Source organism: Thunnus albacares, chromosome 13, assembly GCF_914725855.1.
Source record: "Thunnus albacares chromosome 13, fThuAlb1.1, whole genome shotgun sequence".
Classification (NCBI taxonomy): Eukaryota; Metazoa; Chordata; class Actinopteri; order Scombriformes; family Scombridae; genus Thunnus; species Thunnus albacares.
Window position 1 is genome coordinate 2,340,629 of NC_058118.1, and position 23,554 is coordinate 2,364,182.

At 38.3% G+C, this 23,554-nt stretch overlaps 1 protein-coding gene across 5 annotated transcripts in view; it reads left to right on the top strand.

Moving 5' to 3' along the window:
* Positions 1 to 23,554, top strand: part of ntm (neurotrimin) — a 452,008-nt gene that overhangs the window by 298,902 nt on the left and 129,552 nt on the right. For 2 of the 5 annotated variants that reach the window (XM_044370237.1, XM_044370240.1), the window contains exon 2: positions 21,844 to 21,934. In XM_044370237.1, coding sequence (XP_044226172.1) covers positions 21,844 to 21,934 — 91 coding nt within the window. Of the gene's footprint in view, positions 1 to 21,369; positions 21,935 to 23,554 lie in introns of those variants that run through there. The other 3 variants (XM_044370236.1, XM_044370238.1, XM_044370239.1) reach the window with 2 other exon arrangements.

Consider the following 23,554-nt stretch of genomic DNA (forward strand, 5'->3'; position numbering starts at 1 on the left):
ACAGATTGCTTTTCTGGGGGCTAATTCAATTACATAGAGCGCATTGCTTGTATATTTTTAACAACAGTGCTATCAGCAGGAACTGGGCCCTTCTTTAATCAACTTTGGCGAGTTTGAAAGAAAATGTCACCAATCCAGGCACTGTTCTTTCTCTTGTTTTGGCTCCACTGATAATGTCTGGTAGCAATAAAACTGCACTTTCAATTCATAATCTAAATGTCACAGAAGCTGGGGAGTCATATATCCATGTGCAAATAATATTGTAGGTTTTAATTTGAAGCTTATTGTTTTCAACTAAAACATAAACCCTCTTTTTGAACATTCTAGCAATGGAACATCATATGAACATAATGTCGCTTTGCATTATGCTTTAGAAATATGCATGCAGTGGTCAGTCTGTATAAATACAGCTTTAAAATAATATTATTTCCATACATCCATTCATATGTATACACATTCCAAGACAGGAAGTTAAAGCTTGAGGTTGCAACTGATTGAATGAAATGATGGCATTGCCAATGCAAGCATGGGAAATGAACCTATATCAGACAATTAATAGTATTATGGATGACAATGATGGTCTGTCGGTCCACACAGAAATATCTCAACCACTACTGAATGGATTACCGTGTATCTTTATACAGACGTGCATGTCCCCTAGCAATTGATGCCTGACTTTCCCTCTACCTCCACCATCTGGTCAAAATTTCGATTTGCCCAATATTTTGCAGTATGACTAAATCTCTGAAAACCTAATGACATTCAACTTTACTTTGTGTTTAGTGCTACTTAGCAAATATTAGCATGGTAACAGGTTACACTTAGATGCTGACCCTGATTAATGTTACATGCTAAACATCAGCGTGTTAGCAGTGTCACAAAGTACAGCCTCACATAACGACTATGGTTGTAGACACTTGTGATCATGACATGACCATGACATTTTCACTTCCTTTCCTAGGAAATGCAGTGCCTTGAAGTTTATACCTCTTGGTATTGTCCTTCTCCTGATGGGGTAAACTTTTTTCTACAGGGTAGGGAAGGTCAAATGCACATTTCTCTGGACACTCACATAAGTAATGCACTACATATGTGCATCCTGACTTGACTGTCTGGGAGGTGTCCAGATGCCCTTCATTGCTTGACTGAGCAAGAGGATTATTTCCGGGGGTGTTCAGGGGGAGTTATATGGTGACAGCTGGCTGACACAGCAAAAAGTGGGGTAGGAATGACAATCTTTAAATATTGTGGAGGGAGCATGACTGTCTCAACGTATAAAGGAACTGCGCCCCAGATTTAAACATGTAATCAATCTTATCTCACTGCTGAATTGAGGTATTTTAGGTGAGCAATAAGAATGTTTTCACCATTCCATACTGTAATTGTCCATTTAAATCTGTGAGGATACCTTGAGGGGGCCTGAGACCTGCAAGATACCATTGGAAATTAGTATTATAATAAATAAATGCACATTGTCAGTCAGTATACTTTATATACTGATTTGTGCACATGGTACACTCAGTTTTACCTAAACCTTAGCTGTCCAAAACGAAGGTTACGATATTGTAACTCTGGTTCCATAAGCACAGGCAGGGCTCTGTATTGCACTCTGCTGGACTCCATGGGTAATACTCTCCTCCAATCACACACACGCAATTGCCCACTGAAATTTGCATGTACGTAGCCAGCCAATCAGGACGTGCCTACTGATTATATGTGTCTCGCACACTATATAAACAGTATCTCACTGCTGCTCACCATCCAGAACCACTTCAGCGGATGGCGTAGGAGTGGCATGGTCCACCAGTAGAGGGCTCAGCCTGTGCTTACAGAAGTAGGGTTACAATATCGTAACCTTCGTTCTCTCTCACATAGGCGATGAATGTTTGCCCTGCCTGGACATGTCATCAGACTGCCTCACTGAGCTGTTATAGGTTAGTCACAGCGGCCCTCTTACTACTTTATAATCCTAGCCACTTAAGCAGAGCAGTAGGGGGCCCAACCCAGTCCAGTTAACATGAGCTGGACCTGAGCTGGGTGAAAACATGGCCTAACCTTGCGGGAGTCATAGGTCATACACCAAACACCCTGCAAGCCCCATTTCCCAAGTCATCTTGGATCATGGGAGAATGCAGGCATATAATTGCCCAGGGGGAGTCAAGTGTACCACAGCTGACACTCACGCTACCCTTCTCACAAGTCCTGAGAGCACGGACCTTGAAAAGGAGCCCGTCATGCCTAAGAGATAGAACCATATTAACATACAAGGCATAGACCAAGACGCTGCATATGTCCTCAACACTCACCCAACTGAACAACGCCGGAGATGCTGACACACCACATGTGTGAGATGCTGCTTATAGAGTGTGTGAGATACTTGTAATCTGTAGGCATGTCCTGATTGGCTGGCTACGTACATGCAAATTTCAGTAGGCGATTGTTTGTGTGTGATTGGAGGACAGTATTACTCATAGAATCCAGTAGAGTCCAGTAGAGGGCGGAGCCTGTTTGAGATAAAACTGTAACTCTAATTGAAGTTGTAGGAGCAGTTTGTTATTTACCACAAAGAAAAAATATGACATATTTAGTATTATCATATAAAACAATGCTGTCACTTGTCATTGCAGAATTACAATTTGTGGGTACAAATCAGAGCTGAGAATATATAGGATTTTGATTAAAGATACTTGCTGATTTAAAGCCCCTCACCCACAATACGTCCAATTTAAATAACCACTTAATCCTACTGAGTACCTCTGTCCAGCATGCTGCAAAGCCCAGTGTGCTGGAGCAACAACTGCCCTGACTCCACACTACAAAGCCATAGTATTTGTTGGCAGGCTGAGGGGATCTGACACACTTGTGCTCCTATTTCAGTACAATCCCTCACTCTCCCACTGCCTTGACAGGCCTCATCAACTAAGAGACAGGTCTGAGGTTGGCATTTAATCTCAATGACCCCTCTGCCATGGCACAAGATGCAAGTAACACAGCAGCTGAATCATCTTTAGATAGGAAAGCAGAATTGATGGGTAACCTAGAAGTGTCCAGGTTGTGTGTGTATATGTGTGTGTGGTCTAGTGCTGCTGCCATGCTCCTACTATCATCTCGTTCCCAGTTTCTCACTTGGCACGTCTTTTTCTTTTTACATCCAGTGTACACAGTGGTTTGTAGAGTTTGTTGCTGCTGTTTGGGCACATGTTTTCATGTTTTGTCCAGCTGTCACTAGTCTACCAAAACGTATCTGCAACTGTTCAAGCTAGAGCAGAAAAGACAGTTCAGAGTGCTAATCCAAGTCATGAGGCACAATCAATCCATGACCTTGACCTAGAAGTATGAAGGTAATATAATAATAATAATAATGATAATAATAATAATAATAATAATAATAATAATAATAATAATAATAATAATAATAATAATAATAAACTTTATTTGTATAGCATCTTTCATACATAAAATGCAGCTCAAAGTGCTTTACATTTTAAGCATTAAAACAAGAGCAAATACATTTAGCAAAAACAAATAAATACAACAGCATAGATGAAAACATTTTAAACAAATTAGTAGAAATAGATTTAATAAAATAAAAACATTTTTAGGGGATAAAGCACAATATAAAAATGGGTTAACTTAAAAGCCTTCCAGTAAAGGTATGTTTTAAGTTCTTTTTTAAAATTGTCCAACAGAGCTTGCCTGTTTTATATACATGGGCAGGGCATTCCACAGTTTTGGTTCATAGTACATAAAAGCAGCTTCCCAGCTTTGAGGTTTGGAGGATCTCAGTGCTTTTTTTGTTTTATAGGATATTAAAAAGTTAAAATTAAGGTAAAATTAAAATTACCTTAAAATCAATTCTAAAAGAAAAAGGGAGCCAGTGCAGTTCAGCTTAAACAAGAGTGATGTGCTCTCTCTTATAAAAGTCTAGTGGCAGAATTCTGTATGAGTTGCAATTTCTTTATAGACTTTTTTGGGAGACCAGTAAAAAGTGCATTGCAGTAGTCTGACCTAGTAGTGATAAAAGCATGAATTAGTTTCTCAGCATCCTGCTGTATTAAAATGGCCGTACAGCTTTCTTCTACTTCTCAGGTAGAAGAAAGCTGTCTGGGTCATTTTACTAATAGGGTGCTCAAAACTTATATCTGAATCTAAAATGACACCTAGAACTTATGACTTAGTCTGGTGAGCCAGGCTCCCGAGCTTAGTAAAAAGGGTGTCTCTCTTTGATTTTGGTCCAAGTAAAAGTATCTCTGTTTTATCCTCATTCAGCTTTAAAAAGTTGTCACTCATCCACTGATTTATGGAGGCCAAACAGGCAGTCATGGAACAAAGGCTGTCTGGGTTTGTTGGCTCAACAGAAATGTATAGTTGGGTATCATCTGCATAGCTGTGGAAATTAACATTATGTAGACTAATTATGTTACCTAATGACAGCATATACAGGTAAAATAGCACGGGACAAAGACATCTTGGGCTACACTGAAAGGTAGGTCATGTATTACAGACACATGATCCCTTAGGCTAACATAAAATTCTCTCCACCTGCATCTTCCAGCAAAATGCAGCTGAATCAGTTCGAGGACAACAGACTTCCAGAGAACAAAAGGGACTGGAGCGCATCAGTTAATTCACAGCCTTTAATTGTGCAAACAATTAAAGCAATTAAAACAATTAGTGTCCAAACGTTAGTCTGTTTGCACCCTTATAGAGGTGACTTTAAAGAAGCTTGGAAATTCTTCATTTCAAAGTAGATACTTGAGTGAGTTTTCAAAGGTAGTTGGATTTAGTAGTCTATCAATGGTAGAGAACAAAACCCTAGAGTTTCCACTATTCTCTGTAATAATTTTAGAATTGCATGATGAACTTATAGCTTAGTTTCCTCCATGTTTTTTCAGCATTCCTATAGGATCTTTTTTAGGTCACCAACATTTTTGTTCATCCAAGGCATCACTTTGCTACAAGACCTTTTTCAAATCATTATAGGAACTACTCTTTCAAGCATGACACCCACTTCAATATTGAAGCATCCACCATTTCATTAATAGAATACTTAAAAATGTTTGGATCTATGGAATCTGCTAGATCAGCAAACTGTTGCTACGCTCTAGTGTCAAGGTGATGTGTTTAATTGTAGTTTCATGATAATTTGTTAAGGCATTTAATAGGACATAAAAAATGCACAATAATGATGAGACACATTCATATTGTTCACCAGTAGATCAGTGACATTTATCCTCTGGAGATGAATAGATCAAGAGTGTTACCAAGGTCGTGGGTAGATTCAGTAACATGTTGCTTTAGCTGTAGACTGTCTAAAATATGAAGAAGCTTTATGGCTTTGACATAAGTCTTCTTATTCATGTGGATATTGAAATTGCCATTAACAAGTATCTGATCATAACTAGTGATGATGAGTGACATAAGTTCAGAAAACTGGTCAAGAAAATCTGCCCATAGTTTAGGAGGGCGGTATAATGTTAGTAGGAGTATAGCTGGTTCAGCCTTCAGAGTGAAGGCAATGTACTCAAATGAGGAGAAATCACCAAAGCTGACAAAAATCACCAAAGTTGATAAATTGTAATTTGGGGGGCAGGTTTCAACAAAGACAGCCACACCGTCCGAGCTGAGCCAGGTGTTGTAGTGCTCAGGCTGCCTGTTATTGTTCTTGTGAAGAAAGATGAGAGGGATCAAGCAGAGCTAGTCACTGATCTGATTTTTTTCCTCTGTGCATCTAGTTAAATTGACAGATAACATAAACTTGAAAGTGCAGGTTCAGCACATGGATGGTGTTGCATTTTTTATATATGATATAAAATGCTATGATATAATTATATGAAAGAAAAACTGTAGGTGATTTATCCTTCTCTTCTTATTTCCCTCAGTTTCACTGCAGTTCCATGCAGTCTCTGCATATGTGTTATTTGCTCATGCAGTTTGACAAAGCAAAGGTGACTATGAGACTACCTGAGCTGAGCATCTTATAGTAAACAATGTAGCTAAGGTAGCTGTTTCCATGAAGCATAACCCACTCTGTATTGGATCCAGAGGCAGTTAAGGTCTATTTATTTTGTTTTGTTTTGATGGCACATTGCATTTGCAGTTCATCATTTCTGCTGCAACTGGGCAGCAGGTTCCAGGGACGCTGACCCAGTCCTCAGTGTGATGCTGCAGAAGATAAACAATCAAATATATCATGTTAGAGGCCAACATTAATAGTACACAGTGTGTTATATGAACTGTAGTCAAGGTCACTGGCATCTTGGCAGTATTTGATCAATCTCAGCTAAAGTTGGTGCAAAATAGTCACTTAAATCTATTCATCAACAATTATAACTCCCCCTATGAAGCAAATGTCAGTGGTGTGTAAATAGTTAATGTATGTTTGATAGTGTGGCACAATGTGGTGTAATCATACATACACTGTAGAATTGTTAAATTAAAAATGTTAATTTAACTATTTATGAACAACTCAAATCACATGTATGTGTCATTTAAGTTTTTTTGTTTTGTTTTGTTTTAATTTATGAATAACCAGTTATAAGATATTTATACAGTGTCTTGGCTGATAATAACAAAAACAGTGTGCTATAAAGTATAAGTTTGTATGCACATGTACAGCAGGTTTAAAGCTACTGAAGACATCTGATTATGTATGATTAAAACTCCTTTAAAACTCTTCTGTTGTTCAGCAGAAATCTGACAGGGCTAGAAAACAGAGCAGTCTTTAAACAAACCGTCAGGCTAGGGGAACCGAATTTGAAGAGAAAACAAAGGCTAACTGTAAATTTGAATCTAAATTGTCCATCATAGTTTATAGACCTGGTTGAACTTACCATACCTTACTTGAGCTACTATAGTCATGTGCACACAGTTTTCCTGTGCAATGAATTCTTATTACCAACATTTTAGGTGCGTTCACTATTGGTTTTGCCCCAAAGTAAAGTGGTTTAACTATCCCATCATAACAGCTAGGAATTAAGGAGCAAAACTATGAAAATAAGACCCAATTTGTAATAAACCAGAATTATCCTTTAAGCACATCCACATCCACAAAACTAATAACAGAATATCTGCAGACTGTAATAAACCATGTCATTGATTAATCCTGCACTTCTGGCTCTATATGCTAACAGCGTACAGAGCCTTATTATATTATAACCAAAAGCATGCAATATTTTAAAGTCACAGCTCCTACAGTAATTTTCACACACATTTCAATAACATTTTCTTCTTGAATATGCATGAAAACCCTCTGCTTAAAAAAGTCACCAAGTTTGGGTGGCCGAGAGGCTTTGCATATTTCTTTGGCTAATGTATTATTAGTCACAGTAAGCTCCTTTTTCCATTCCTGTAGGAGAGCTAGTAGAGGCTTGATTTTGTCAACAAAAAGAATATAACCACATAATAATTACATGTGCGCACATTCCCGCCTTAAGCTGACACTTTAATAAAGCTTTACTGAAAAAGCTCCATAGAGCAGCAAAAAAATGTGTTTATTAAAGTGCCTCTAATCAAGGGAAAATAAGTGTGTGTGTGTGATGTGGGGGGAGGGGTGAGGCAGCTCTTTTAAAACAGCTGTTGTATCAGTATGTGTGTGTGCAAAAAAAAACTGCTGAGATGAATAAACAAACAAGCCCATACCACTGTCATCAATAATTACTGAGCTGCTCCCCAGCTCCCCAGATTATTAAGACATCTGAGGATGAAGTGCTTTTTTTTCCATATTGTGCGTTAATGCCTTACATTGCTTTGACCTGTGTGAATTAGTAAGTCCATCGCCTGAAGTGAGATTTTTTAACTTTACTCTGGGTGTCCACATCTAGTTGTTTACGTGAATATGCTGCTTTATGATGTATGGCCTCAAATTCATTTCCCTTCCCCACACAGTTCCCACACGGGGACAAACGACAAAATGAGATGCTTGTGAAAATGCTGCTGCCACTGTGGCGAGGCATCGCTGAATGGAATGTGTTTTTCCGCCTTCAGATGGGGGAAGCAGGGAAAGATAGCTGAGGATGTGTCACTGCAAAGTGCACTCAACATGCCTCGCAGTCTAGAAGCCATTGCTGAGGGGTGATGAAGATGACTTTGCTGGCATCAATCTCTTTATTAGAAAGTAATGGTCACTTCCACTCTGGGATGTCTAACACCTAAGGGCCACTTTGGTATTGATTGCTTGAGCCCACCATGATTAAGATCTTGGCAAATGCTTGCTCTTGGTGAGTGTTGGGAATGAGGGGTGGAGCAGAGCACGAGCCCCAGGCGCGATTGTCCTCTCACTCTCATTTGGTGCCAATTGGAAGCCTTTCCCTAGACCACAACCACCCGTCCTCACAGCCACTCTACCACAGTTGCTGTCCCACAGCTGTTATCACCACTGTTTGTTCACTCTTAATTATTGTTTTTCTCCAAGAGCCCAAACCCCAAGTCAAGTGCTTCCTGTCTGTGCATCTGCAAGTGCTCCAGCACAATTACTTGGACATGCAATCACTTGCATACAATTGGGAAATCTCACAAAAACACATTCAATTTTTTTTTCACCAGGCTCCCTTGAGATCCAATTATATTGTGAGTTTAATTCTACACTGGGCAAAATGTGTGTGATTAATGTGTGAAAGATTTACTATGAGCTTTAAATCATTTTGATTTTCCAGAGGTATTTTCTGTGTTTCAGCACAGTAGGTCAAGATGTCCAGCTGACTTCCTCACTGCATTGCTCCCTCCAATCTGCAAGGTGATATTTCATTAATGCCGATGGCTAAGACCTCATTACCCAAGGTTTCCTTGTGGACAAAGAGAGTCTTAAAGATGGAGGATGACCATCTGGAAGTCATCAAGAGGTATCACAGTGCAGTGCAGCAGAGATAACTGTTTAACTCACTGTCCAGACCACCAACATGATCCATTTCATGCACATCTGGCCAGTGGCTCCCAAATAAAAATGACACATTGGAGACACAGTGCAGTTGGTATTGCCAATTGCAGCTGAATGGGGGCTGCTGCACTGTGTCGTGTGATGCTTTGTTGACTTTGTTCCTGTCATTTTGCCAGCATCAACTTCATGTGGACTTTATTCTAGACAATCTAACAACTTCTTCCACTTAAGGCATCCAATGACAATTTCCTCTATGGGGTGTTCAGCCAGTTTAGGACTCTATGGTAATATGCTATTTGAAAAGAGGCAGACCTGTTACTTAACAACAGTATGTGTGTGAATCACTGTTATGATGTCAGACTGGCATTGAAAATAAAGAGGATATTTGTTATATAAAATCCTAATTGATAGGTTTGTAGGGGGGAAATGGTTATAACATAAAAAAAAGAAAACATCCTGCTGTCTGTGAGGCATCATAGACTAATTAAGCCAACATTTATGGCAAATATCCACTGTTTTCTCAGGAGGAGGCATATCTGAAGGTAGAGAGAAGGCAGAACACACTTAATTGTCAGTCTGCCATACACAAAAGCTGCTGTTACACTGCAGTGTCATCCAATAAAGAAGCAATCTTTATTTTAACTCACTTTAATGTCCACCCTATCATTCCTGTACACTTTCATCCCTCAGCCTCCCGCCCCACATCTAAATCACATAATCTAGTTATCACAATATAATCAACTATACTACATCTTTCCCCTTGTTCAAATTAGTTATCGTTACTTTAACGTCAATATAATAATGACTTTTTTAGTTCAGACGTAAATCCTTCAACAGTATGACATTAAATGTTTTGATTATTTTTCACATTCTCAAACATAAATATATTTGAACATTTTGTTTCAACTATTTTCCATATTCTTAAATCAATGTTTCAAAATCAATCTGGAATATCAATATTCAATGAATCAATATTTTCTTTTACTTTAAAGCTAACCTGAACAGATTCAGTTTCTTTTTCCTATTTATCTCAATTAAGTGTCTTTGTATCAGGCTGGCTTCTTGAAAACTCTGCCACTTCTGGTAACTCTTATTGTCAGGAATGGATACAGCTTCCTGTGGACACTCTACTCTCAGCATCTTATATGTTCAAAACTCCAGTGACCTCAGGTGCTTCTGCCGGCACATCAACATCAAGGTCCATTACCACAGGAGTGTGGCACAGATGTTTAACATTACATAACAAAGTGCTTTTATTTTTGGGGGGTCTGGTTTTATTCCTTCAGCTGAGATCACATGTCCTAGCATCTCTATGTGTTGTAACCCAAAAACACATCTCTCTCTCTCTGTTCCGTCTCTGTTCCAATACTTCTTCATTTTCAGAATGTACTATCACGTCATCCGTTTAGCAAACGACACCTGACATCCCTGCTAGCATCGAGTCAATAGCCTTCTGATAGGCCTCAGGTGTGCTTGACAGTCCAAAGGGAACCTGCAATAGTAGCACCCTCTGTGTGTGATGAAAGTAGTCAGTCTTGACTGTGGGGCTAACTCTACTTGCCAGAAACTTTTTCTTGCATCCAGTTTAGCAAATATTTTGGCTCTTGCACAGCTTGCAGCATACTGTCTACAGTTGGTATTGGATGTCTCTCTTGGATTACAGCTTGGTTTACTTCACTGAGATCTCCTCTCTCTTCTTTTGTGTCTTTCTTTTGTGTAAGTAGAATGTTAGAAATCGGCTCAGATCCGTCATCACCCTCTTTGATGATATCATCATCAAGCATTTTATCCAGTTCTTGGTTTACAGCTTCTATCATTGGATAAAGGACTCTTCTCAGACTCTGAGCTACCGGTGGAACTTTCTCATCGACTGTTACTCTCTGACTGCAACAATTAATCTGTCCTAGACCTTTAAAGAGTGACTTATTCTTGTGTTGACTGACTCAATCTATCTGCCTGATCTACTGCCTTTACATTTACATTTCCTCCAGAACAATCTGTCTGATCCACTGCTTTTACATTTACATTTTCTCCAGGAATGCTTTAATGCAAAGCTTGACTTTCTGCCCATCAGTGCTTCCACATTTCCTTTAATAACATAAACTTTTCCTGTTATGGCATTGTCTTGCCATGTCAGTTGTGCTTTAAAGTAACCAGTAAAAACCATCTGGCCATAAGGATAGAATTTCTTCTTAGTCTGTTTCAGTTCAGCTGACACTTTCTTATATAGATGCTCTCCTATGAAGTTTCTTCCACTTCCTGTATCTATCACCATCTTGAGCTTTTGACCAATTATTCTTATTGTTTCTTTACCTCGTGGATCTACTCATTGGAATCTGAGTCTGATCTTACTTGTTTATACTTTCTGTCATGTCTCTTTCCTTTTTGTAAGCTGTTTTTCTTTCTGCATACTCGTGCATAATATCTAGTACAGGCAGTACAGTACAGGCATTTCGCTATTTTGGCTCCACATACAGTTGCTATTCCACATCTGTAACACATGGTGTTGCTGTTGCTGGTCTTCGTCCGTGCTTCTACTTCCAGATCTGCCTCTTTCTGCGTGAGCAAAAGTTGCATTTCTAGTGAGGTTGACATGACTGTCTCTAGTCTTGCTGTTACCATTTTTTTCTGAAAAAATTTTAGACTTGGCGTGTGCAGCTTCAAAAAGTCTAGCAATTCTTTCTAAAGTTAGTCCTAGATCACTATTTGATCTCTCAGCATGTCGTCTTCTAGTTTGCCAAATTCAAGTGATTTTGCCAGCTCTCTCAAAACATTAACAGAAGCATTGACAGATAACTCAGGGCACTGAGTTCTCTGTCTAAACCCGTGGCATGAAATACGTGTCAAGGGCAGCTACCGCCTCAGCAAATGTACCTTTTTCTCCTGGAAAATTGGCAAAAATCCTCTGAGTGGGTGCTCCGATAGTGTAGCTCTCCTTACCGCATCTTGTAAATGGTAAATGGTAAATGGACTGTACTTGTATAGCGCCTTTCTAGTCTTTCAACCACTCAAAGCGCTTTTGCACTATGAGTCACATTCACCCATTCACACACACTCATACGCTGAATGGATACAGGGGCTACCATGCAAGGTCCCAACCTGCCCATCAGAGGAAATCTAATCATTCACACATTCACACACTGATGGCACAGCCATCAGGAGCAATTCGGGGTTAAGTGTCTTGCCCAAGGACACATCGGACTGGAGGAGCCTGGAATCGAACCACCGATCTTCGGATTAGTGGATGACCGGTTCTACCTCCTGAGCCACAGCTCGTCGCTATAAATGTAGTTTTATCTAATAAAGTAGCAATATTTATTTCAACTCACTTTATTGTGCTTTATCATTGCTGTATACTCTCATCTCTCATTCTCCTCCCTCACATCTAAATCACATGATCCAGTTATCAGGATATAATCAACTATACTGCATACACTATGTGCCATCCCCCTCAGAAATTACTCATACATATACTACCAACAACAACAGCATATGAGAGAAATGTAATGTTTTGCAGATAACTTTTTTTTTACCATCAACATAATGAGGAAAGATTGTTTCTAAATGTCTCTGGCAATTTTCAAAATGTTCACTGACAACACATTTCATTCGGACTATAATATCCACTTGTAGCAACTAAAGCATGATTAATGTTTTTATGCTTACGTTTAGGCACTCAAAGCATTTCGTTAAGGCTCAGGAAAAATTATGGTCTGTGTTTGATATTGAAAAATTGACTTGAAGCGTGAGACAGGACATGTGAATTAACATTCAACTGAAACCAGGATCTTTCCCTAACCTTAACCAAAGTGCATTTGTTGCCTAAATCTAAGCACACTAGACTCCAGATGTAAACCCTGATCTCCAGTGACAAAGTCCTGCGTAGACACTTGTGGCTGAAACACACAGCTAACTGCAAATAAAAGTGTTCGACCAATACATTATTTTACTTTTTCAAAAATTAATCTTAATTTAAGCCTCAGCTGTTTGTTATCACCAGACCAAAACATCATCAACATGGAAGGGGTCAAAATCATCAAACAGGAATCAAAGGAAGGTCAGAGAAAGATCACTAAGGACATCTTTGACCATCTTTGAACGTGATCACGACTGAGCCGTCTCCATGACAACTGCATGAACGCCATCTGCTGATAAAGACAGTGAGATGCTTTTAAAAGCATCCCTGGGTTAAGACTATTTTGTAAAACCAATATTCTCAAATTCAAGAATGAACTGTCACCCTGTTTCAGAGAGGGTTGTTGTGATTGACTAGTCACATGAAAAAACAGACGGAAAAAAAAAAAAAATAGGACATGGTTCAGCATGATTGTGTTGACTGTTACGTTGTAGCACCACATTGTGTTTTGTTGTAACCACGTCACTGCAGAGTAATTTTATTCATCAAATAAAATCAATTAATCTAAGGATATGAACCAGCAACATTTTAGCCTCAGGTGTACTTCCACACAAGTATTTTCCAGTCATAAATATATCAGGCAACATTTAAAAAACACCAGCTCCAGCATTAATGTGTCATGTCCTTTAATCTCTCAGGCAGAGACTGACAACCATTTTGATTTGAAAGCATACTTGAAATACAGTATGGTCACCTACAGTATGTCTACCGTACAGATAAGTGCTGTTAAATGCTGAAAAGTGGCCTTCACTTTGTGGTCAGTCTGGCCAATTTCCATGATTTTCACTAATGGATTTGATTGCTGTGTAGTATCATGCTGAACTCCTCACTTGTCCTCTGCAGAGAATTCTCTTTTATTTATCATCATAGTTTGATTGACACGTGTGGAGGATTGCCTAATATTGGTCATTAAACTGATTACGATGATTAGCGAGTCAGTCTTATAGAGAACTGATGAGTAGTGACATCATGACACACTATGTATCCATGACATTCATCTGTCAGTCTTCCTCACTTATGTTCCTCATGTCAGTCTTTTTCACTGTCATTTATTCCAATTAACATATAAAACGCCTTTGTTGCCTTCAGGCACATCAGGGAATCTTGTGTTTTTTAAAGATGTGAAATATGCTTCACCAAAGAAATGTCAGTTTACTGTACCTCCAGGTAGAGAAGTGAGGCTGTGTTGAGTGAATACATTTTTCCAGTCATGCCAGGAAGCTGTCCACTCTGCTCAAGTGGTGTAGTTGGAGGTTAAGTATTTTAGTCAGTAACATCTTGACAGTATTTGAAGCAAGAGTGTCACTGACTGTCTTCACCCAGCTTCTCCCTGTGGTCCTCTGATTCAAACCACCCAATTAGGCCTGCATGATTACCATTAGTTTAGCTAGACATCATCATCAAGTAGATGCAGTCTTGTTTTCTCTTGCGTTGTCTTTCTCTCCTTGTGTCCTTTGTTTACTGCACAATTAGCACTTCATTACTTTTTGGCACAGCTACCACAGACACACTTCTCACAGAATCTATTTATTTGTCATGGTCAGCTTTAAAATCACTTAAAAATAAAACTTTCTTGTTATTTTTTTTCCTCTTACAAAATATGTTTAAATATTACTCATTTATTTTGCCATTCATTGGCAACTTTTCTGTTGAAGCCAGACATGTGTATGGTGCCGGCAGTCATACAGGCTTGCATGGTTGGGAGTACAAAGCACATGACACCAAATACTGGGGTTTGCATTCTGTGTCATCATCTCAATATGAGACAAACAACCACAGCCCACTCATAAAAAAACTGCTCAATAACACTACTAGAAGTCTGGAACTCAACCTTTAAATACCTTTAAATATTGAATAAGTCTATGCATCCCATCTCCATTTTCAAGTTCAGCATTCACAGGTTGTAATTGGTAATTAAAAGCAAAGGTAATATCAGACATTCAAAGGAAATCGGAAAAAAAAAATGCAGTCATTTGATCCATTGTTAACATTAAAATATTGATCAATGCAGCTATAATATCACCAATACATATGATTATTTATAAAGTAAACACAACTATGTTGTATGAATGATTTTTGCAGCCCTACAGTATCCTTAACAGCAGCCTTTTTTAGTTGAAATCAAAAAATTGTAGACAATAAAACCTATTTAATTACTCTCCACCTTTTCTTTCATTTGTTTAGGTGACATGTCATCTCTAGTTTACTGACTTAGCATTGTTGACCCAAATGGTGATAGTGAGTGACTAAACAGGTGTTCCTATCAGACAGAGGCTTTACTTTGCTCATTCATTTACTAGACAGCTTCCTTCAGGTGAGATGGAGGATGCTGCAGAGCAGTGGCATTTATAGTCTGTGTGGAGGTGGAGCCTCGATTATGAGCTGCAGCGCTTCAAGCAAGTCGAGTGACATGACTGTATAGCTTCCTGGGAATGTGCTGCCCAGAGGCTCATTGTTCTGGATGGTGACATCTCATTCTCTCCCCTTCAAGATCTGGACTATAAAATAGCTTTGCTGCTGTCAAGCCTGAAGCAAACCAACTTCCTCTAGCCTCATAACATACTGCTTAGAGCTGGTGGGGGAGGCAATTGATACAGTATCCATATAATATTACTGCAAACTAAGTGCAACATATTTTTGTTCACATTTCACATCTGCAATTGAGAGAACACATGGTAGTTTTCTGCTAAATAATGCTCTGCAGATTGAGAGAAGGACTCAATGTGCTTTGAAGTCCATCCAGTAATGATTGCAGGTTGTCATTTTCAGATGTATAATGAATTTTGTCATTGGCTCAGCAGAGCTTCTCAAGGCCCTTCAGGCACAGACACCGATGACTAACTTGCACCTTGGTCAAACTAATTAAAACTTATTATCATTCCTCTGTGTGAACTCCTCAACCCAAAGACTAGGATACCTGGACATGAAGTAGATCATTGCAGATTTTAATGGCGGTCAAATTGAAGAAAAAAAAATTGCAAATCTTATCATAAAAAGACAAATTGTATATTCACCAGTAATATGTTTTCAATTGCAGCTCTTGTGATTCACGTTTTATGACTTCATTACCTGCACTCTACAGTGTGACAAATTGAGGTAAAAGTGCCGAGAGGCAAAATATCAGTTGTTGAAAAGCACTGGTGAATGATGGTATTAAATGAGTGAGAGCAGTTGTGAGCACAGGACTGATTAATTCTAATAATAATTAGAATGTTGACTTTTTTTGTTTTTTCAGAGATGTAGTTTATATCATGCTATGAATGGAAATAGGCAGAGGAGACTGCTATGAGGCTGCTGACAGACAGAGAACCTATAGTAATTAGGCTAAACCAAGTAAGCATGAATTTTAATGATTATTATAGAAGCAGCCTTAATCCATCAGACATTGTGCGTTTGGATCAACTAAAGTAAAATCACCTCTGTCACAATGTGACACATGTTTTTTGATCAAAAAGTAACAAAGTTTCAATAACTAAAAGTAGTTATTGATGGTCTACTATCAGGTGCTCCCTATGTAGTTTTTTCTTGTAAATACTATAGTTTTTATTAGTCTTAAATGAGCAAAAAGCAGCGATTAGATACATCATGACAAGGGGGCTTAGATTAAGTGTGTACATGTCCATTGGGTACCATGAAATCAGGTATACAGTAGTGACTCTTGTCTTAAGATAGCTCTGTCCAGTGTGCACTGATGCTTAAGCATAGTGGCAATAAACGTAGTATGAGGATAAACTTTCATTATAATCCAAAGTTAGTTCTGATATTTATTCCATTGGCAGTGAATTCATATCTTTTGAAAACAAATCTCAGTCTTCTGAACATCATTATGACTCAGCAGTGCAAACACTTTAGATGTGTGATAAAACAGCACAAGAAAAAAAGCTCAAATCATGCAGGTATGAGACTCTCTCTACTGTTTAAAGAGACTGATGAAACCAGTCGTCTTAACCTTGTCATCTGAACATACTAAACATTATGTTATGGTTGTTATACACAAATGCAATATAGATAGATAGATAGATAGATAGACAGATAGATAGATAGATAGATAGATAGATAGATAGATAGATAGATAGATAGATAGATCTTTATCTATCCTGAGGAAAATGTATGTTGTAGCACCTTAAAACCAAGAGATCATAACCAACATGTAATAAAGCAATGTTAGAGAAAACTAGATCAAAGGAAATACAAACCAAGTAGCTGTTAGTGTAAAACTGTCGATGCCAGTCAGCTGACTGGATGTGCCTCCATAAATTATGTACAGTAAGTACAGTTTATTTATTAAAAAAAACACAAAAAAACAAGATAAATAACCTGAGAGGTATGAAAAAATGTGGTGATTTACAAAAACTGTGAAAAATAGGCTGATGCAGATAAACAATATGGATAGACAGACACTGCAGTTATGAACATTTGATCTGACAAGAACTATGAAACATATAAATGTGTATATATATATATATAGACACACAAATTGGAGTTTTGGAGTGTTGTGAACCTTACAACCATCTTCTCACAGTATTCTGTAAAAAGTGTACACTTTCATCTTGGACCATCAATGAGTAAAAAAGTTAAATATCCATCTTTCAGTTAAGGAAAACAAACCATAGCATTCAGGCCAAATTTTCAAAACAAAGTATATTTGCATTATTACCATTATTTAGTGTTTATGAATAGCTCCAACCAATTCCAAAGTCCCTCTGCATATTGAACTCAATATATCCATCTATGAACAAAATTTTACAGTTGTTCCCAAAAATCATTTTATTCCTTTTATTTGAGAACACATATTATCCAGTAAACTCTATAAAAATGGCTTCAAGTCTAATTCCTCATTTAACCCTCTCAGGCTTAAAGTGCCCAGCTTAGAAATCCAGAGTGCCTCCCTCTTAAGAAGTAATTTCTCCAAATCTCCCCCTCTCTTTGACAAACATACCCTCTCAATTCACACATATTTGACGGAGGAGACTTGATGACTCATTTCCATAAAATGTGCTGTGACTGGATTGACTGGACTAGATCTCTCTCTTTTTTTTTTTTTTTTTTTTGCATCTTATGGTATTTTTATGTTCCTCTGTGTTTTTCCTACATATCCCTTTCCTCAGTTAATAAATAAATGACACCTTTTGTGTTGCATGAAATCACTCCTCTGATTTATGTTTTTATTACTTGTATGTGGATGGTTGAACTAAATTTAGCTTTAAAACATACTATTTACATGACAGTTAATGGCCAGACAGTGCTTTTGTCGCCAGACTTGATTGAATAATGCACATCTGGCTACTGTTAAGGCCACTTCATACTTTGAGGCATGAGGGTCTATGTGATATAAATTTGTCATCCTCCCAAAATTTGTGATCATGCAGACTATACACACTATAAGTGTGCCCACTCTCTTGTTGCTCTGCCAAATACAACAAACAAATGTAACTTTTTCTCTTGTTTTCTAGTGTGTATGTGTGAAATGTGTAGTGCTGAAACTATACATTAGCCTTTAGCCTTCAGGCTGGTGTAGTTACTTGTGGCTGAAACTGGCATTGAAGCAAACTATGCTTCTGAACTCTGCATTATTACCTATGACAATTACCACGTACTTCACAATCACTATAGAGGCTGGTTACTAAACTGAGATAATGTATAATTACTCTAAGTACATCACCTCACTTCTCTTGTACAAATCCCAGGTGCTGCCATGACAACCATTTTGTCTCTCTCTCCCTTTTCGCACCATCATCGTGATGTATGGCTTATAACTGTTCAGAGGATGCTTTTATTCCATTGGTAAATGTATCCAGGTGCTTTTATTTTTCAAAGAGAAATCAGAGCTGGTGCTGATGTTGTTCTGTTGCAATAATATTTGAGCCTGTGAGCAGACCAGAGATGTGTGTTCTTGAGCATTGTGAGTTATTGTAGAATGAACGCAGGTCACAGAGGTCATGAGCATGAACCTCTGTTCTTCCATTGCCTGGTTTCATGCCAAAATATTGTCCTCCTGGGTCCTATGTCATCCACTTTGACATCCACAACCATACTAAAAATGGTATTATGATCCAGTTGTTTCAAGGTTCGCTTGTGTATTTCACTTCATTTTACCAGAGTCAGTGGAATTAGTTTAGTTTTCAGTTTTGTAACTCCTTTCAAACCATCAATGTTTTTTCTTTTCTTACTTCATGCATTGTATATGACAGACTCCTCAGAGGTTGTTCAAATGAAATCAGAATAATCAAGCATTGATTGTGCATAGAGAGCCAGAGTGGGCCTGATGCACAATACACACTGCAAACACCCAATAGATATAAAAGGAGGCGCATCACAACATGAATCTGTAAAGGTTAAGCAAAGGCATACAAATGCTGAAATACTCAGTTAACATTTGCACATATTCATTTCAGGCTAGCAGCTGCTTCTATTACAAGCAGCATGGCTTCAGATTGAAAATAAATTGAATAGGAATTGGAGATGAATAGTGAGAATTATAAAACATAATATGCATGGTGTGCGTTGAATGAGACAAAGCTACAGAATTGCAGCCACTCAACATCTGTACACATATTTTCTATTGCATTGTAATTTGTCGCTCAGTATGAAAAATGACATTTGATTTAACAGTATGGATATTTAATGACAGCATTTAATGACAGCGCTGTCTGCAACAATGGTGCTTGGGTCATGGAGTTTACTTGACAGAGCTCTCTGACTTATATAGTATCTTTGACTGAATTACCACTCATGTTAAAGTAGCTGATAGACATGATTTTACGCTTTATCTAAAGGACACATTTATGCAGTGCTGACATTAAGTTGTCTTGCTATTGTGGTATCACACTACTACTTGTCCTACATTCTTAAGACACTTTATTCTTTCAGTCATTGTCTGTGATGTAACATTTAGCAACCCAAAATATGCCGTGCCTTCAGGAAACTTGTTTGTCTGGTCACATGGTTTGATGAGGTTGGTTTGTGTCATTCCCAAACCTCACCATAGATTAACACTGTCACATGCTTAGTTTTTATGTAGGCTGCCTTTAAAACGACAGACCTTAAATTAAGACTGTATCTATTAGTGAACAGCCGCTGTGTCTGTTCTTGGTAAATGCTAAAAACACAGCAGCCACAGCCGGTGGAGTAAAGTCATCAACTCAGAAAACTGGCAACTGGTAATGACAGTTAAAGGTCCCCTGTGGCGTTTTTGACCCCTTAGTGGCATCATGGAGCACTTTTTTTTTTAAATGAGTGGGTCACTGTTTTGTCTCATACACATGCATGACACAATATACAGTCCTGCCAGTGGTTTCACACTATCCCACTGATCTACAGCTAATTAACACAGCTATGTGTTAGCAAATCCAGGGAATTGGATGACTGAAAGCTAGTAAACATGGATGTGGATAACGCTTAAAATAAACTTTAAAATTGGCTTTGCAAATGTCATAAGGGAAAGAAAATGCGTTCAACAAAAGAGAACCAAAAACATAACTTTTGTTTGTTTACAAGTTTAAAAGAGTACTTTTAACAATACAAAACTGATATGCGCTTATAGGTGTTTATAGTTTGTGTGGTCAAAAAATATTATGTCGAGCAACAGTGTGTTCTATTGCTTATGAATGCAAATTTGTAAGAGAAACTTGCAGAAGTCACATAGTCTTGCTTTAGTCAGTGTTTGCTCTGGTTTTCACATCATACAGGTTGCACATTAGCAATAAGAAAATAATTCCACAGTGTTTGTGTATTTGCAGCTTGCATATTGCATTTGTGGAGTGTGTTATTCATTCTTAGGTCATTTATGTTATTCCCTGCTTTTAAGCACTTAAAACTACAACTTTTAATCAACAACTATTCTAATAATTGATTAAGTGTCTAAGTCATGTTTTAAGCCAAAATGTCAAAAATCTAGGTTCTCTAGTGTGAATATGTTCTGGTTTTCTTGGTCTAAGATATTAAACTAAATATTTTTGGACTGTTTGTCAGTAAAAACAAGCTCCATATAGCTACATGACCTTTTGGAAGTGGTGATGGACAGTTTTGTCTGACATTTAAATAATAAATCAAGAATAATCAACCGAATAATCACAATGAAAATAAACCAAAATTGTTAGATGCAACTCTGTTATAGACGCTGCTCAGCCATTTTCTGTAGGCTTTTGCATCTGTTTACGGTTATTTTTTTCTGATAAGGAAATGTAGATACAGTGGATCTGTATTTGCAGCATCCTTGATTGAGTATATAATTGGTACAGCCTACCATAAGAGATAAAAATGACTGATAATAATGAATAATGAACAATAACTAAACTCACTGTTTAAATACCTAATAATCCACGAAATCACTGTAAACACTAAACTCTAGCTAGCACCCTGCAGGATTTTTACTATGTTGTTTTTCTCATGAGAACATACTTGATGTCAATCCATGTTGCTTTCACGATCACCCCAACTGTCCGTCTCTGACGTAGCTAGACAGTAAGGGCTCATAATGTAGAGCGTCGACACAGACACAACTCGTTGACAGCCGATGCAAATCTCAAACTTGGAATCTCTCTTTTCTAAAGAATATGAGTCGCGTGACTTGTTCGCCTACTATTTCTAGGCATTTTTAGGCGTTGTTTTAATACTTACAAACGTGATTTGCGATTTTTTATTACTTATTATGTAAAAAAAAAAAAGACTTGGTAAAGGAATAGGGACACCAGCACAGACTGTCAGAGAGGAGGGATTCTTTTTTCTTTTCCTGTTTGAAAACAATAAACAGTGGATGTTTTACAGTGCAGCCAGACAGGGTCGAGTGTCTCCTCCACGGCACACCGCGACTACCTGGCTAGAAGATTTGGATTAAGACTAATGAACTGGGGGTAAATAATCTCCACGGGACCGTTTACGCGGCGAAAACCGACTCATTTTCTCGCTGTTTTTTTTTTCTTTTTCTTTTTTTTTTTTTTTTTTTTTTTACACCACTGAAGGCTGAAGACGATGTCTGTCCGGGGATACTTTGTCTCTTTTTCCAAATGCACAGTTCTTCTCTCTCTGAGGATTTTGCTTCTTGTGCCTGCAGGGTTGCCAGTCCGCAGCCAAGGGGATTCTCAATCCGACAACAAAGTGATGGACAATATCACCGTCCGACAAGGAGAAACGGTCCTTCTCAGGTGAGTCAACACATTTCTCTTTTTTTTCCCCGTCCCTCCTGCGCTGCTTCTTCTCAACTGTATCCCCAAAGCTGAGCGCTGCCTGCAGGCTGTTTAGTGAGGGGGACAGACAGAAACATGACTGAAGTGTTGTCTGTTTTATCATGTTCCCGCCGTTGAAAAAAAAGAGGAGGGGGGGATTTTGAAGGATTAGTCTCTGGAAAACACTCAATTCAGAAACGATACTCTGCTAATCTTTAGCAGCTGTTAACCAGAGACTTAGCCTAGCGCTTTTAATTGTTGTGTGACGGTGCAGAACTAAAGGTGGAGGGGGGGAAAAGTGTGTTTCTGGAAGGAGAGGAAAAAGCTAAAAAAGAGTCGTCAAGTCTCTGCTGAGGAATGAAGGAGAATGTTGCAGGTGAAAAAGGAAAGAAGACATACAACAAGCTAAACACTGGGCAGAGGAACGGCTTGACCAGCTCCCTCAAGATGGGAGCTTGTCTGTGGTGACCTTTCCCCTCCTCTGCGCCCTCAGAGGCTTACTGGACATAGAGGGATTTATGATGCTTTCAAGTGCTGTCGGGAATGTCCATGTGATCCTAACATGAGTAATAATCACAGTGGCCAAAGTGTTACCAGAGTTGTACTGGTGCTATGTTGAGACATTGATAACAGATGATGCCCTAAAGTGTTGTTGCACTGCATTCAAACTGTATGGATAGAACTGGAATGTATTACAGAGAAGTGTCTTTGAGGCTGAGGCTAAATGAGTACCTCACTAGTTATCAGCATTCATTTCCTCGCTTGTGATGTCTAAATGTAGCACATCGGCCAAACTGATGAAAAAAAATATGATTTCCTGAACAGCTTTTGTATCTTGGAAGCAGCTTGATGTTTTTTTTTTTTTTATGTGTAGGTGGTTTTACAATGCATCTGTCTGTCCCTCACAAAATTAGTGCAGCATCATACAGAGTTAGGGCCTATTCTTTACACAAGGTCTTTCTTTTCATTTCGGTCCAAATGCACTTTATTGTTCAACAAGTTCATATCTAAAAGCTCCACATTTAGAATTTTTTTTCACCTCACACTGATTCACTAACTTGCCTCCACGGAGCCCCGGGGGTCCTTTGGGTTCCAGCACTTCATCAGTAATGTGAGGCTGTTTCTTCATTTTCTGTAAGCTCAAGCTGTGAGGGGATGAGATAGGAGGACTGTTTAGGATTACAACTACAGCAAGACTAAATAAACCCCCGAGACAGGTGATACAAGCAAAAACTTTATCAGACTGGGATCAGTTGTGTGCTGATCTGGGGGTCTGTGAGGTTGACAGGGGCTGATTTGTTGTATAAATGCAATGTATTGAATTGGTTTTCATTTTTTTTTCATTGTTAAAGGCCTAATGAGTCTCTCTCATGGGTGAGTTAAAATCAATTAAAATATCCAGTGGTTATAAAGACCTGAACTGATAATTTCACAAGTATTTTGAAGTAGCCCTAAAAGCCCTGCAGAGGGTGTGTGAGAGGAAGGAGAAGGAAGGTGACAGAGTGAAGCTGCATTTGAATGAATATGTGTAATTTATTCTCACCTCTCTTAATGAGGCTTTTTTTTTTTTAAATAACATGTCAAATTATTTAAAAAAAA